General features: G+C 39.7%; 1 protein-coding gene across 5 annotated transcripts in view; it reads right to left on the bottom strand.

The window, feature by feature from the left end:
* CEP41 (centrosomal protein 41) overlaps nt 1–16,536 on the bottom strand; it is a 26,965-nt gene extending 10,429 nt beyond the window's left edge. For 2 of the 5 annotated variants that reach the window (XM_069087227.1, XM_069087226.1), the window contains exons 1-4: nt 16,385–16,536; nt 13,611–13,674; nt 5,516–5,563; nt 1,263–1,324 (exon numbers count right to left, since the gene is read on the bottom strand). In XM_069087227.1, coding sequence (XP_068943328.1) covers nt 1,263–1,324; nt 5,516–5,563; nt 13,611–13,674; nt 16,385–16,417 — 207 coding nt within the window. In that variant the 5' untranslated portion in view covers nt 16,418–16,536. Of the gene's footprint in view, nt 1–1,262; nt 1,325–5,515; nt 5,564–11,850; nt 11,961–13,606; nt 13,675–16,384 lie in introns of all 5 variants that reach the window. The other 3 variants (XM_069087231.1, XM_069087229.1, XM_069087230.1) reach the window with 3 other exon arrangements.
* Between the last annotated feature and the right edge of the window lie 1,198 nt (nt 16,537–17,734).

Here is a 17,734-nt window from a genome sequence, read left to right on the forward strand (position 1 = left end):
AGGTTACATGGCCAGGTGTTTCTGGGTGGATGCTAAGTGTCTGAGACCAGATTTGATCCCCCAGGTCATCCCAACACTGGGGCCGGTACTCTTACTCACTGAACCACCTGGCTGCCCCTAAGCAATTGGGGTTAAGTAACTTGCTCAAGGTTACACAGCCAGGTGTTTTTGAGTGGGTGCTAAGTGTCTGAGCCCATATCATTATTGTCTTTTTATCTCTAAGACCGAGCATAACGCCTGGCACTAAATGTATGACCTGTTGGTTTAATTAATTCAAATACTCCACAATAAACTTGAGAGACCAAGGAAAGGGGTTCCATAGAAGCACCACATAAGCAGCTTTGCCACTATATTATCCTTTCTATTTTAATTCTAACATAATATTATTTGCAGTGGCATGACAGGATTGCATTTGGTAAATATAATTAAGACTTGGCATTACAGTAAATATAATTATTACAGTATTATTTGTTCTCATATTTAGCTTTCATTCAAAGATCTCAAAGCACTTTTTTAGACCTTAGCTCAATGGACCTGATAATTCATATACATGACTCCTGTTTTCTGACTCAGGTGGCTGATTCATCCCCATTTTTCAGGCTGAAAGAGTTAAGGCATAAAGTATGTGACTTATTTAAGGTGGCAAAACTTACACAGTAGAAATAAGAACCAAAAAAGGATCACAAAATTAAGGACAACAAAGGAAAGGATCTTCAGAGATCATCTGGCCTATCTTGCTTTGACAAGACAAATGTCTCAAACCAGAGGCATTAAACAAGTCAAGCATGATCCAAACCAGATTGAAATGTAATTGGGAATTATCTGACTAATAAACAAAGATACAATAAAACACAGGTAATATCACATTCTTAAAGCTAATTCAAAATGCAGCCCACAGGGACCCATATGTATGGATTAGTGGTCCCTGTTCCTATGAGTCGGACACTGTTTTAAATCAAGCAGGGAAGATCTGGTGATCTAGATTTTAACTATTAACTCTAATGTACAAGAAAAATGAAAACCTCAAACTCTAAATTAGGTCACTTTCAAAGTAGAAAGCACGACACTGTACTTCACAAGATACCAAATGGAAAAATAAAATTACATACACAATATGAAGAAAATGAGTCAGTCCTAGCCATGGAATAAGAGTCAGTGGAAGAAACCAGCTATCAAGCATTAGATTCCAAATCTGAAAGCTCATTTCATGACATTGTACAAAGTAGTAGTTTTAAAATCCAACAAAAGACAACCAAACTCACCAACTGGGCAAAAGTTGTAACTTTCAGTCTCTTGAAAAGCTCATCTTTTTTGTATCTATAATCTGAAAAACAAGAATGAACAAGTATTTTTTCAGTTCTAAGTCAATTCTTTGCAGTCACCAATGTATATTGTTTCTCAATAAAGACAAGCTTATGGAGGGATAATTTAAATTGCTAAGATCTTAAGAGTGTAATCTCTGCCCAGGAGACGGGGTATTATTTTATAAGTGGGCATTATTTATGAAGCAGCAATTGGTGCTTTGCCAGTATTAGTTTTCTCTTCTCTCTAATCCCACTTAAGAACCATAAATGAAGTACTGATATAAATTAAGAGGTCTCTTGACAGTTTTGAGCTCAACAAGTTACAACTGAAAGGCTCATATGTTTGTAGTTTCATCAAATCAAATCAAATCAACTACATGTTTTATAGCAGAGTTTCAAGATCCCAAACTCAATCACTGGAAATCTAGCATACTCCACCTAAGTTTAGGTTCACAAGACACAGAGCAAATCCCTTTGGGATTTCTCTGATGGTCATAGCCATCAAGTTTTAGACATTAAATTCTCCCCCTTTCATGAATTTTTGCATTTGCCATTATGACACCTTAGACAAGACTAGAGAATTACTCAAGGTCAGTTAACAATTGCTACTTTTGACTGGACCACAAATGGTGCATCAATTCAAGGCATCTACTAATAAAGAAGGATAAAACCTATTTAAGATTATATACCTGGAATTAGTATTGTTTTCTAGGGATGGTCTGAAAACCTAGCATGGGTGTAGCAACTACTTTGTTGGAAAATAGTTTTGATCTAACAATATGCAAAAATAGAATACCTACTCTGGATAGAAAGTTATAAGGCGAACAGTCAGGTAATTATATTATTAATTAAATTTCTAGTAAAATCTTAAGGCTATTTCTTATTGGAAACTAGAGTACCCTGGCTCTCAAACATCCTAAAAGAGCAATTGCTCCGGAAACTTGGTTTCCTATATAACAAGCTAAAAAAGTTAAGGTGTAGCCCCTTCCTGATTCAGCAACCTGGATAAAAACAAACTCTTAATTCTTGCCAGAACATAGGTCCAAAAGGCTGGGCCTCTAAAAAAAAAAAATCCAACTTACCAAATACACAGCATCCTACTAATCCATTCCCATTGTCTCTGCAAAATCATTGAGGTTAAGTCTTAGTACTGAAATCAATCTATAGAGAAAGTCAAAGTCACACCAGAGCTTTTAAATCAAGTTGCACTGTGGCAACAGTGATGCTCTTTTGGAGTGGTAACATAGTTTTGAAATGCTTCTTCTACTGTCCTTCATATCCTGAATCCAAAGGACAAAAACCTGAAATTTCCTTTAAGTAAAATGATGACTGCTGTCATCAAGAAAACAGATTCCGACAATCCATCCTTCAATGTTTGGCATAAGCCTCAGAAAAAGAGAATTAAAAAAAAAACATTTGCACTTTTCTAGACAAAAGTACTAGAAAAAAAAATCACATTGCCTTATTGCATCCTGGCCACATACCTGGTTCTGGTTTAGAAGGACACCCGCCATTTGGACTTTCTGACATTATTATTAAGATATAAGACCGAGCCTAAATATTTACAGTAAATTAAAAATGAAAAAAAAATTATAACTTGAAAAGCCCCAACAGCCCGTCCTTCCAAGAGCGACCACAGCTTTAAAAATGGACCTGCTGCTAATGTGGCTTCTCTCAAAACTGTGTTGAAGACAGATAATCCCACTTTCAGATAATGTATCAAGTTTTGATTTTCCAGTAAGTTTGCATTCTAAGTCTGCTACTCTCAAGTTACTGGAAGCACAGGGAATTGATTGTCCAGGGTGTTTCACGCAGCATCCAACCAGTGTCATCTATCCATGAGAAATCAAGGAGAGGCTTTATAAATAGCCAATAGACACAAAGTCCTTATTTCACCCAGGTACCGCTGAAAGCATATTCAAATGACAAAGCGTTTTCTGTGTTTGGAGTGTTCAATTTGAGTTGGCTATTAGGAAAGGGAAATGAGACTCATAGTGGAAGGCTGAAATCAAAGGAAGCAACAGAACAAGGTTTGTGGTCGAGATAGCAACAGAAAGACATGGCATTTCAAGTAATCTGAGTCAAATGATTAGTTCACAGTGTTGTGGAACAGGGGTAACATTCTCCTCCCTTTCTACTCAAAAGAAAACCTCCAACTCTAAAAGGGGAAAGCAAAGGAAACATCTTCCTAAACTTAGTTCCAAAAACAGATTTTAAAGTAATTCTAGTCAGGTAATCGGCACGAAGTGGTGTGGAACAAGATGATATTTACCTCCTGTCTTGCTAAAAGGAAATCCCATAACTCTAAAGAGGAAAAGTGAAGGAAGTATCTTCAAGTACTCGGTTCCAAAGGTATTTCTTTGGGGATATAATTTCCATTTAAAATTTTGTTACAAAAGAAACAATGCTGTAGGCAACACTTACAATTAAAATGTTATTTTTTTTTAAACAGGGATTTAAGCAATCTAGACGTAAAAATTCTTAGGATGATAAAATTCCAATACAGATTTGAGTATCTTCTCCACAAAGTCTACAGTGAAGTACTTTCAGTGGACCACAGAATAAGAGACTACAAGCCAACACAGACATTGCTTAACCTGCTTTAAATCCCACCAGCTGAACCACACGACCAAAAGGAAACAAGGGTGAGTAAGAGAGATTTTGAAAGGTTTAATCATTCAAGATGTTCTTCTTGAGGGCATTCTTCTAAATGCCGGTCTTAACAATGGCCCCTAAAGAGAAAGTTGTCTATGAACAAATACTATAAAAATGACTGCCCTCCAGAGAGTGTAACTATGCAAAGTAAAAATAAAAGCAATCAATATTAAGAAGATAGTAAAAAAAAGTTTATAGAGTGGAAAAATGCAGTGATAAAAATTTTTGTACTATACCCAAGAAGTTTGGCCAAGTCACTAGTAGTTCACAGAAACACAGGATTTTTAAATCTATAGGTTTTTGTTGAGAGAAAAACAGGCCCTGACTGTACAGATTTCTTGGCATACAATCTTTTTTTTTCCGTCAAGAATGAAGATAGGTCTGGTTCAGGCCCAGGTCTGGAATGGCCATCAATAAGCGAGTGAGTCGGGCTTTTCTTTCAAGGCATCTCTCTGCTTTGTCTAGCTGACTATTCTTCTGTTATAAACACTTCAGTGTTCCCACCTGGGAATAACGACTAACACTATGTTGGGAAGTAATAGACTGCCCCCCACCCTCAACTTCTGTGTTAACTGTGATCTTGGTGTGTCAGATTTTTAAGAGCTTTGTACCTAGTATGAAAAATTACCATCCCATTCAATATACTAGACAGTATTTTGCTTTTGCCTTTGGGCGTGTTTTCAGAGAAAAACTAGACCAGGAATAGAATTAAAAGCAAATAATACCTTAAAGGATTTCAAAGCACTTCAGTTATATTTTATGGTTTGCCATACAAAAAAAAAAATCACATAAAGGATTATTATCCTTCTCTGAAATATGGAGAAACAGATAGGAGAGAGTTAAGCAATTAGCTCCAAGCTGCTAAGGGCAGTCTTAGGCAGTGCTGTCATCAGTACACTGTCCTCATGATTCTAGTGATCATTCCAGCAGCCCATAACCTACTTCTCAACATGAATTTCCTCCTAAAGAATGGAAAAAAAGAAAAAAAAAAGACCGTGGGCCTGGAGCTGGCAGGCCCCAATTGTACAGGCTGACGTTTTGTTCAAAGTAACCAGAGGTGTGGGTTGGTCATTGAGGAGTAACTATGACATAGGCAGAGGACAAAGCCTCCAAGCTGCCCTTGGTCCCTGCAACTGCTTCCAAGGTGCCAGGCACCTCTGGTTCCCAATCTGTCTCTTCTCTCTTTCTCCTTCCCTTTCTCTCTCCCTCCCCATCTCCTCCTCTTTCCCCCTACTTTTCTTTTTCCTTTTCTCCCCCTGACCTCCTCTCTCTCTCCTTCCTTTTCTCTCTCTGCCTCCTCCTTCTCTGTCTCTGGGTTTCTATAATTTAGTTTGTCTATTTGTATATCTCTTTCAGTCTCTATACCTATATATCTCTTAGACTTTCTCCTTCCTTCTCTCTCTCTCACACACTCATACACAGAACCTCCCTCCCCTATCCTTTCTAGAACCCCAAACTGACAATACATGAATATTCACAGAACCAAAGTAGTAAGGATTAAAAAGTAAACAGCAACTATAAAACCTCAATTCCCCCAAATCTTCAGTGTTACTTACTTTTTTTAATCTCTTCTAGTTTCTGAGTATATTTGGTCATACTGCTACCTACAAAAAGAGAATAAAGATTTTAGATGATATTCAATGGATGAAAATAAGTGATACAATGGAATAAGGGAGGGAGAAACAAAACTGTTCTAAGTCTTCTCACCTCTCATTAGAATTCTGAATAATAGATAAATTTGCTCTTCTAGGTAAACAAGCTTTTTTTCTTGTGGACTATTCATTAAGAGTCAGGGGAATGTTTTAGAAAAATATAGCTTATGCCATAGGTACACAACCTGTGAATATTTAGAGCCCCCAGATTTATCTCCCTACAGTAGATGAAAGATACTACTTAGACAAGTTTTATCTACTTTTTTTCCCCTGATTTAAAGTTATTTTTTTTCCCTTTCATCCTACCATAGAGGATAGTGGATAGAGAGCAGGATTTGAAGGCAGGAAGATCAGACTGGATGGAGTCCCACCACAGACACATACTGGCCGTGTGACACCCTCTCCCCAGGCAAAGTCAATGAAGAACCTCTTAAGTTGCAAAGGAAGTGCCAACTTGCGTAGGCAGAGGAGTTTCCTCACTTGGGAGTACTCCATACCAGTGAAGTCATGGGTCCAAGCTGCTTATTCCACTGTAATCCTTCTCTGGGGAAATATATGCCAAGAAGGGAGGACCAGACATTATCACCCTCTGAATGCCTAGAGTGTTGCCTGCACCTGGGTCTGCACGTTGTTTCCTTTTCTCTAGAAGTCAGGCTGATGTGGTGATCTGAACCACACACAGCTTTGTCAAGTCCGAAAAAGACTGGATTTTCTAGGACAAAAGATTTACCACTACAGTGGATCACATCCAGTTCCCTGTAAAGAGTCTTGGGTCTACAGTATGAGGGGAATTCTAGCCAAGATGGTTTGGGAAGTTTTCAAATATTAAAAGTAGGCCAGCCAGGGTCACTCTAGTGAATGGATGGCATCTTTGCTCTCAATCAGACATTGCCATTTTTTACTGGGTCTGCTTCAGGTCAATTCAGCAAGTAGTTACTGTCTGGAAAGGAAAAAAAAAGCTTTTGATTTTTTTCCCCTTTTATAAAGTTTACCTGAGGATAGTTTGTACTCATACCTTTGGGAGACTAACCAGGACAAATTGAGAAAAAATAAATGTCTCTAATATGGCAGTAACAGACAGCTGAAGAATCCCTCTAAATTAGGCTTCAGGTTTGGGCCAAAGGCACAGACACACTCCTTGCTCTGAAATTCAGGAGATTCATTAGACATATACATAAAATAGTCTATTTTAGTTATCATTAATACTTCATATTGTCATTTCACAAAATCTAACCTAAAATCAAGTTTTACTACACATGTTAACACCAAGTCATATATCCCTACTGGTCCTGCCCAGGGCAGGTTCAGTCTATGCCAGGTAGATTATAGAGGAAGGAGTGGTTTTAGTTGAGAGAAACCTTGGGAAGTCTGGTCTGGAACCAAGTCATTTCTACTCCAAAGGTTCTAAGACACCTCTTATTAGTTCAGTAGTTTCCTGAAGTTTCCAGTTCATTTAGGAATCAAGCCTAGAATAGGCCTGAAACCCACCCAAACACAGTCCTAGAATTAACACTGGTCTTCCACACATAGAAAACACTCCAAAGGAATTCCGAAGTTGTCCCCAAACAACCTTCTTCCCATCCCACTGAGGCAAGGGTGAGACTGATTCCTATAATAAGGGGAAGAGACAATATTCCTATAGGATCATGGATTTAGGACTGGGACATTAGGGGTCCAATTTTCCAGCCCTCTGATTTTACAAATGAACTGAGGCCCAGAAAGATTAAATGACTTTCCCAAACTCAACAAGGGTTGGCAGCTTAAGAGACAGGGCCAGGTTCTGAAGTCGTCTGCTGACTCCACATCTAGGGCTGTCTGCACAGCACCACACATAGTGATTTTTAGCCATCTGTAATTATATATCCTATTATTATTCTGCCATGAGGTGAAACATTACAGTTTTATGCTTCTCGTATTGAGGAAATTATTAATGAGGAAACTGAGGCACCAGGAGGGGAGGGGTTAAGAGATTCGCTGAGGTTCACATGATGAGAAGCAGTAGGGCCAGGATCAGAACTCAGAGTCTCTGAGTTTCTAATCTAGCTCACTAAATTCATCTTTGTAAAAGAGTTCGGGGTCTTACATACACAATTTTGAAAATGTGCACAGTCTGTGAGGCTGTTATGGACAAGCGTTATTACCTCACTAGTAGTGGGTGAGGGTCACTTTGTGCTCCAAGCTCCCCAGGACACATAACAGAAAGAAAACAACAGTGAATGAGATCGAATACAGTCTTTATTATTGAAAGTGATGCTTTCCAGGACATGGCTTATAAAGCATTTTCCACTGACAAAGTGTTTTATACCCATTGCTCTATCGTCTTACATTTATTAATTTTATTAAATGACTGTTAAACAGTTACACAGAGCATGTACATAGCACTTCAAATTCCATAAAATATTTTTACAATCATTTGTAGCAACCTCACAACAACCCTGTGAGTTAGGTCAGTGCTGTTCCGTTATTTTACACAAGGGGGAAGAAGAGGAGCCTTTCAAGGCCACTAAAAAAACACTGCAAAACCAAAACCAAAATCTAGGACAATGGTCAGAAGCTGTTTAGCATTCCCTCAAGGATACAGAATCTTAGAAACATTATTGAGGTGAGAGGCAAAAAAGGGAAGGTGATGCACGTGCATGTTGTTTCAATTGTAGGACTAAGGAAGGAATCTGGTTTTGTCCTATTTAATAAGAGTAATCATAACAATAGCTCATGTTTACATTGGTTAAAGATGGTATATCTTTACAAGATGCTATATCTCATTTGATCTCAGTGAGGTTAAGCAGGTAAATATTTATACCGACATAATCTAAAAGTAGGACTCTGATGAGATAGCATCCCACCAGCCTGCCCCACTAAGGCTCTGCTGATGGCTCTGGGCATGACCTAGCATACTGGCTCAGTCCATTCAAGAGCTCTGTGGTCAGCACATTCTATTAATGAAACTGGCAGTAAGACCCATTTTATGTTAATAGTTGTACATCCTGTTTTGAGAAAGAGGCATTCCTAAAGGACTGAGTCTGAACTGACTTTTTGTCAGATGATTCACATTTTAGTACATCTGCCCTACTTTGGTCCCTTTTTACTTGATGCCCAAAGCACCACCATGCCTCCTCCTAACTGGTCTTCCAGTCTCTTGGCTCTCCTTGCACCCACCTATTCTTCAGACTGTCATTAGATTAATCTTCCGGAAATAACACTCTAGTCCTATTGAGCCCCCTATTCAAAACTACTGTCTACTGTAAAAAGCCTAAATCTGTCCTACCTGACATATAAGGCTTCTACAATCCATCCCCTACTTATCTTTCCAATTAATTTCCTATTGTTCCTCTATACAAATGCTTCCCCTTGAGCTGGATTTTTGTTCACCAGCCCTGAGCACACTGCATTGTTTCTGATGCCTTTATTTTTTTTAAGCAATTGGGGTTAAGTAACTTGCCCAAGGTTATACAGCCAGTTATTTTGTGTGGGTGTTAAGCATCTGAGGCCAGAACCAATCCCGGGTCCTCCAGACTCTGGGGCCAGAGCTCTTACTGCGCCACCTAGCCGCCCCTCTGATGCCTTTCTTAAGTCTCCCCAGATAGAAGTGATCCCTTCCTTTCCTGAACACCTATAGCAATTTTTGTCTATAAAGTAGGTATAACATCTCCCTCGCTACAGTAACTGCTGGAAAGAAGAGAGCATGTTTTAGCCTCGAATTCCTTCCAGTGTCTCCTACAGCAGCCCTCTGTTCACAATAGGTAGCAGGTTTCCAGATCCTTTATTGCTGGTGCTCCCCAACCCCATCTCTCCTTTCTTTCAACAACAATTTTCCTTCTGGCATCTCATTCCCTCTCAAAGCTTCAACTATTTACACTTTGCACAGGTGACTTCCAAATCTGTCTCCAGGCTGGACTTTCCTTGAGAGCTCTGGGCTTTCATTTCCAAGTGCCTCAAGAATAGCCACCTTCCTGTAGCATTAAGTCAATGGGACTCAAAACAGAGCTTCTTCTGTCATTACTATTTCTGTCAGGGATAGGGTTGCACAGTTTCCCTTGTTCCAAACTCTAAAGGTGTTTTCTGTGTTTCCTATTCCTTCCCTCCTAAAATTAAGTCTTGTATATTCTGGTTCTATAATATATTTCAAATATGTACCCCATCCTCATTATTCTCACTGTTATCACCCTAGTACAGTACTGCTACCCACACCTGGACTGTTGCAATAGCCTTGTGACTGGTCTTCTTGCCCCCCCCATGCCTCACCTTCCCCCTCTTAACCCCCCCCCCAAAAACCCAAAACACCACATAACATCAATGTCTGATTAATCTTCCTTCTACATAGATGAGTCATGGTATTCCTTTGCTCAAAACTTTCTGAAGGTTCCCTATTGTTTACTTGACAAGCTCCTTAGCTTGGAATTCCAAGCCTTCCACAATATGGTATCTTTCCCATGTTTCCACCCCTCCAAAGGCACTACCTTCCAGGCAAACTGACTATTACCCAACTTGTACACTTCCACAATTTCCTATGACTAAAATGGCCTCCCTGATCTCCACTCCATATTTTGGAAGTCTATCTCTTTCAGAGTTCATCTAAAATGCCATCTCCTCCATGAAGACTTCCCAATCCTTTCATAAGCTTTCCCCATTCAGACTTCATATTGTACTCTGTATTTTCTTATGAACTGTCTCATAGTTTTATATATCTGTCATATCTTCTCTATGAGACTTTAAGCTCCACAATAATGTCTTATCTAATTCTTGTACAGTGCCCCTTGTATAATAAGCATTTACATGAATGTGTTCGATGAATGAAATTTACTACAGAGACAATATATAATTCAAAGAGGCCTGCACATGGAGTCAGAAGAATTAGATTCAAGTTCTGGGTCTCAAACTAGCTGTGTGATTGTGCAAAGTCAACCTCTATGATTCAGTTTCCTCATCTATAAAATGGGAATGGATAAGAATACTTTCACTCCCTATACCTCACAGGATTGTTATCATGAAAGTACTTTATAAAGGTAAATTGTTATTAAAGCCAACAATTCCTTTAGTAATGCCTGAAAACAAAAAAAATAAAGATTCTACACCATAAATTACAAGGTACTTAAGTTTGAATTTTTGTATATTGGGTTGTTTTTTTTTAACTATGTACACATTTATAGCATTTTTTATTTTTATTTTTTTAATTTTTTATAGCATTTTTTAAAGTGCCAAATTTTGTGCTGGGCTCTGAAGTAGCTTCAGAATATATAACACAGATCAGATAATCACGGAATTTTAGAGCAGAAAGGGACCTCAGAAACTGAGACCTTGCTGACAGTCCAAGAATGAGTTCTTGTCAAGGTCAAGACTAACAGGTATCCTGATGACTAGTCCAATGACCTTTCTGGTGCCCATCATTTAAGAAGTTTACAATCTAAGGGGAAGATAAGGCAAATAACAAAATCTTTAAATTAAAATCATTAGAAAAATCTGTCATTTCTCCATTGACTCAGTCAAGGGTGGTTCTCATTTATTAGATATGTCTAATCATTTAATTAGATTTTTTTCCATGTTATTTCCTATAACATGAATCTCATTTACATTTTGCTAATAAGATAAGAAAGTGTTCTAGGCAGTGATGCCCTAACATGAGCACTGTTTTATAAGGCATGACGCCAGTTACTGACATATATCTCTATTCCTCTACTTCTCTTCTCTGAAAAGAACTGTTCTGTTCTGGAAGGGTAGAAATCATGAAAGGGAGAACAGTTCTCTTTTATTAACTCCAGTTAGCAGAAATTTAGACAAAGAAGAAGAAAGTTTGGAGATAAGAGTGTAGTGTTGAATGAGGAAGATAATAGAAAGCAGAAGACTCAAGAGATCAAGTATTCTGGAAAGTTAGAAAAATTCTAAATTAGAAAAAGATAAAGGTGGTGACTAAAGACTATATGAGTAAGTGAATAATGAGGCTGCAGCTCTGGTCAGAGTAGGAATTCATGAAAAATAATTAAGAGAAAACATGAGAACACTGGAAGGATAATTGAATAATACAGAAGAAATTTCACTGGGGACTGACTGAGTCCAATTAATGATGCTCTGATAACACTCTTAAAAGTTAGTGATATGCTCTTAGGTTTATGAAGTACATAGGAAAAAAAAATTGGAGGTTCAAAATAAATCTGAGATTTCTGGCTTTGTTTACAAATCAGTATTTATGTTCCAGTGAACTGCAGACTCAGAAATACAGAGGAAAAAAAAAAAAGAATCTTTACCCAGGAGGAAGACTGAGGTCTTTGAAGATTTCAGGAGTAGATAATTTTGTTGAAGACAGGAGGCAACATCACGGAATTCATAACCTCTTGAGTTTAATCTGAATCGCCCACTGTTTGTAAGAAAAAATTGAAGACCCATCTATTTAGCCTGGGATTTTGAAATGCTCATTAAGCCTTGTGCTTATTTCTACTGCTCTGACTGGAGAGTCCTCTAAAACCCTAAATTAAACCTATTTACACCTGGAGTGACAGGTCACTCTGGTGTACTTGAAGCCCACATTTCATGTGGCACAAAATTCACAGATCAATAAAAGAACTCAAATTAAAGTAAAAACATTCCAATTTATTTGCCTTAAAAAAACTCCCAAAACCCAAACTTGAGTTTTAAGCAAATAATTACATCTGCTTCCCCCAAACCATAATCAAGCTAATTAAAAGATAGCTTATTAGAAAGATCATCATGTGGAAGGATGTAGGGGTTTGATGTGTACTACAAAATTCAACTATGAGCATCTCCTTTACAAAAAATTAAGAATTTCACAAATACTGTTACGGAGTTAAACTTTTGTCTTGATCTGATGGGGAGAGAAGGAAATTTCCTTTACTAGAAATAATAATTCTGAGATGTTTTTTTCAGGAAAAAGAAAAATTCTGAAAATATATGACATTGAAATGTAAAGGAAAAAATATCCATCTGAAATTAATCTCAACCTTTAAAATTTTGGTTGTACAGAACTCCATTATGTTGGCATATCTCAGAGTAAATGAAATGTCCTTAATTTGGGTGCAGACCTCACAGAAAGGTTTATTCCAGAAGTGTAGCTTAGTCATCATTCCTAGACAGACAGGTGGAGATGGAATAGCTGATGGTATTGGGTGATAGAAGGAAGTACAGGAAAAGAGAAAACAGCAAAGGAAACCAAGTATATTGGACTTGGAAGTCAGGATTCCAAGTATCTGGGCCTCAATTTTCCAATTTTTTACAAGAAGGGATGTTGTTCATCTCTCCATCCATGAGGGATTTTGTAAGGATGACTATTTACAAAGCACTGAATTCCTTGGTTGAAGGCAGAAGGTGTAGCTTGCAGTACCATGTCCTATTTAAAACCCTGAAGTCTATTCAAGCAATGAACTGTGTACATAATTGAGCACTATAAGGAAGGGGCAAACTAAATGAAGAGATTTAAGTGAACACCTGTGTTTCATGAACTATTCTTCCTCAGTCCCAGCAGAGGATGACTACTGTGGGCATCAGCATGCACTGTGACCATGATCCATCAGAAAAACCATCTCCATGGGATGGTTAATATATTAACACCAGGGGATATTTTCAAACAGCAGACATTCAAATGATTGAAAAGCAAATATTTACATAGGTATCACAGTGTTTCCAATTTAAGGGAAGAAATATGTTAACTATGAAGCAGAAAAGTTGATGAGATCCTTAGATTTTGTTTTAGCTCTTCAATTTAATGAGCACAGTATGAAACTTCTTGGTGCCTCAGTTTCTCCATCACTTAAACACCAATATAGGTGCTATTCCTAACTTCCACTTTATGGGAAAGAATAAAGTGACCCCAATCCCACAAAAATATCAAGGATATAGCCTGGGTCAGACTTCAGAAAGGCTAGGTCAGAAGGTTCTAACTGTGAATCCTGCCAGTTATAACCAGCTCCTGCCAATTAGCTGCTCAGCTATTTGCCATTAAGCAATTTACTAAGTTGACCATGACTTTTCCAAAGTTCTAATCCCTACTCACCAGTGTCAAGTCTAGTCTTGACATGCTGATACTTTGGGTTCTGTGGAATCCTTTTGGTCAGAAACTGGAAGAAAAGAAAAGCCACATTAAATGTGCTAAAGGAAAAAGGAGGGTGACAGGAAAGGGGAGAATGCAAACATTTAGGAAATTGCAGCTAACATTCTGGGCAGGTAAGTCACCTATAGCAGGGGACACTAAAGTGAATGACTATAGCACAGCTTTATATAGGCCAACAAGTAAGAGACAGGTTAACGTGAAATCCACACACTTCCCTTAAAATACAAGGCTTCTTTTCTCTTTTCCCATTACTGAATGTGTCCAGATCTATGATTTCATTAGAAGAGGGAAATCCTGGTTGAGGAAGCTCCCTCTACAAATGTAGATAGCTAAATTTTCTGTAAGCTAAAAGTTATAGAGGAGGGGTTCTTAACCTAAGATCTGTAAGGCTGCTTTTTTTTTTTTTAACATTTTGTTAACTGTTATTTTAATATAGCCTGTTTCCTTTGTAATTTCATGTATCTTATTAATTTAAAAATGGTATTCTAAGAATGGGTCCAAAAGGTTCCCCAGAATGTCCAAGGGGCCCAGGACCCAAAAAAAGTTATTTAATAACACCTGTCTTAGAGAGTTGTCTGGTATACTAAAACTAAGTGACTTAACTTGCTCAGCGACACACAGCCAATGTGTGTTGGGCCTTTGCTGACTCCTAGGGTCAGCTCTCACATGGCCTCACTTAATCCACAGTAACTAGACTTCCCACCTTTAAGCCTATCAAAATAACTGGCCTAGCCCACCATTGTCTGTAGTCTTCAGGTGGCTTCCCACCCTTAATCACTCCTGGACCTCATTAACTCCTCCTGAAGATCCTCCCCTAGACCATCCCTAGATTCCTCCCACAACCTTCTGTATATAAGGCCCTGTCTTGTCTTCATGTTTGTGAGAGCGCCATAGAATAGTGAGAGCGCCATAGAATAGTGAGAGCGCCATAGAACAGTGAGAGCCCCATAGAACAACCTAGCACAGACTTACTCTGTGTCTAATGCAAGTGAACTTTTATTAAATTTTACTTTTCTTTGGCTGAGAAGACTTGATTCAAATTCATTCACAGGACAGTGTTGGTATTTTGGGGTCTCCAGAGCAACCCGAACGCTCTTCATATACTATAGCTGTAATTCAACAACTCTACCCCCAAAAGTACTCTGCCATCTCTGCACTTATTTATTTACCCTGCTCTCTCTTCCTGGAATACTTCCTTCCCAACCCAGATTTCATCTAGTGAATTCATACCTATCCTTTAAAGTCTAACACAATTACTATCTCCTCTTCTTTATGAAACCTTCCCTCCTCACCCTGGTTAATAACAACCTATCACCCTTGGGACTTCAAATGGTAATTTGCTTTACACTTCCCTTCTCTAATGAATCATAAGATTCATCGGCAAAAGAGATCATTTTCAGGAGACCTCATAGATAAAGATGGATGGCATTCATGCTGAATTTTATAGGATAGAAATTTATTTGGGAGAAAGGAGTAGAAGTACCATATTTCAATGTACCATATTCTGGCTACAGTGACAGGCTAGATAGAGAAGGGAGAATGCTGCAATTCATGTTAGAAAGCTTAAGACTGGTTGAAATGAAAAGTTGGTTCGGGAGAAATAAGAGATTGAAAATGGGCAAAGTTTTCTTGGGTCTTAAATGTCAGGCTAAGGGGTTTGGATTTTATTCTGGTGGAATTAGTTGAAGGTTTCTGAGTCAGGGAGTCAAGTAATCAAAGTAGCATCTTAAGATTAAACTGGTTTGCTGGAAAAGATGGGCTGGTGAAGGGAGTATCTTAACAGAAGGTAGATCAATAAGGCCACTTCAGTAGTTCAGGGCCTGTGGTAACAAGAGTCTGAATTTAGGAAAGATGAGTCAAGTATAAGAGGATAGGATTTGGTAACCAATTTAGACAACTCACTTCAAAACAGGACCAATGGGATTTGTTCATTTTAAAATAGTTTGCAATCAGTGAAACAGATTTACTCTTCCACAAATTTTAATCACATCTTCCTTCTTGTCCAATATTTCTCACCTAGCTCTCTGATACTAGGACAAAATCCACTAAGGGAAGTGACTTTTGAACCAATTTAAAAGTGGATCTATTTAGAGTTACCTTACATTAAAAAGTATTTCGGGTGGACAGTCTTAAAACATGAAGTTTAAGTCACTTGGCACACCATCCTCAAACAGGAAAGAGGGAGCCCCTGCAGCCCCCCTTCCTGCGATGCATTCCCTTCTTACCCCTCCCCCGCTTCCAGTTTCAGTTCAAACGTCATCAGCTCTGCCTGGGGGCACTGCTGACCCCACCAGCTGTTAAGAGCCCCCAGCAAACCTTTGTCTTTTAATTTTTTGTCTTAGCCTTCTTGGAATCAGGGTGTATCTGCCCCGCCTCCCCACCCGGCAGAGCGGAAGCTCCTCGAGGGCAGGGTCTGCTTCGTTTTTCTTTGTCTCCTAACTAAAGCTTGCAGAATGGAATTGAGCGGCCTCCCTTCCTCGCCCCAGCAGCCCCCTCCCGCTCTCCCCTCCCCTTCTTCCTCCTCCTCGTCCTCCCTTCAGTAACAGCATCCCTCCCCCCACCTTCCTGGGGTTCGGGGCTCTTCACGCCGCATCATCCTGGCTCTCTGGGAGCCCCCTGTCCACCCAGCGGCGGAAGTCCCCAGGAGCCCACGTGGAACCTGCTCCCGGCCCGCGGGCCACAGGCCCTTCCTCCAGCCGCCTGGGACTCCCCCTTACCTCAGGATCCCCAATGTGTCCTCGGAAAGACATCTTCCTCCAACTGACCGAGTCCCCGGGTTCCAGCCGCTACCGACTCCTCCCCCTTTGCCGCCTCTACTTTCCTCTTCCTACCTCTAACCTCCCCTACCGGCCTTCCAAGGACCTCTCCTCTGATTGGTCCGGATCCTCCCACGGACCAACAGCGGCGCCGCTTACTCCAGCTCACTCCCGCTGTCAGCTCAGTCCGAGACGCTGCTCAATGGTTGCCAGGGGCAACGCGAGACGCCGCCCCGTAGAGCGCAGAGCTGTCCTCGGCTTTGTGTGCGGGGGCAGTGGAGCTGCCACTCCGCAACGACTCGCGCCTGCCAGCGCGGGAAGACCCGGGTAATCTACCGCGGCTGAGGTGTCGAGAGAGAAAAGGGAGTTTGGGCTTTTGGCTGAGGAGGGTAGGCTCAGAACTGGCTCTCCCTCCCCAAACGAGTCTCCTGGAACACACGGCCCCAGGGAGATTTTTTTTTCTTTTTAAAATTAGCATCTTCAGATTAAAGGATTAATATTAAATAAATGTGCAAATTAACAGCTCTTAGCGTATGGGGGATCCTTAGGACTGCAGCACTGTGACTGCTGCCAGCAACCGTCTTCTATCGCAGATCCAAGAAGTCCTTTCTCAGGTTAGGGATCTCTAGCGCTTTCCTCACTACAACCCTGGGCAGTGGGCAGTAAAAGGATTAGTTACTTATTTTGCAGAAGAGGAACCACACTCGGAAAGGTGAGGAGACTGGCCAAAGGTCTGCCTCAGCAGGGAGTTAAATTCAGGTCCTTCAGATTCCAAGTCTAGGGCTCTTTGCAAATGACTTGATACTATAGACAGTTTATATTATATTCTACCCACCTTGCATTTATTTATCCGTTCTATATATACATACATACATAACACACAACATCCATGTTGTCTCCCTGGATAACTTTAATTTTTTTGTCTTCATAGCACTGGCACATAATGCTTATTGACCGACTGATTTATTTCCTCTACACCAAACTATCCCAGCTTAAAATTTAATACACACAATTACTATTATATTTAGGTAGATCTTAATTTACTGGAGATACCATGCTTCCTTGCCTGTACCTACAAGCTGACTGTGGAAACTGATGAATCTATATTGTAGAAAACAGGGATTAGGCCAGGGTAATATTATCTGGGGTGAGGATGGGTGAGGTACTACAACTCACACAACTGAGCACCTTTCCTATTTGTTAAAACACTCAAATGTTTCAGCAAGCATTGGATAGGAGACAAAGAAAAAATGAACCTTTTCGTTTCCTTCCTTCCTTCCTTCCTTCCTTCCTTCCTTCCTTCCTTCCTTC

This window comes from Petaurus breviceps, unplaced genomic scaffold (genome assembly GCF_028583685.1).
Source record: "Petaurus breviceps papuanus isolate PSGF00001 unplaced genomic scaffold, PetGlider_PUasm1.0 181, whole genome shotgun sequence".
Taxonomy (NCBI): Eukaryota; Metazoa; Chordata; class Mammalia; order Diprotodontia; family Petauridae; genus Petaurus; species Petaurus breviceps.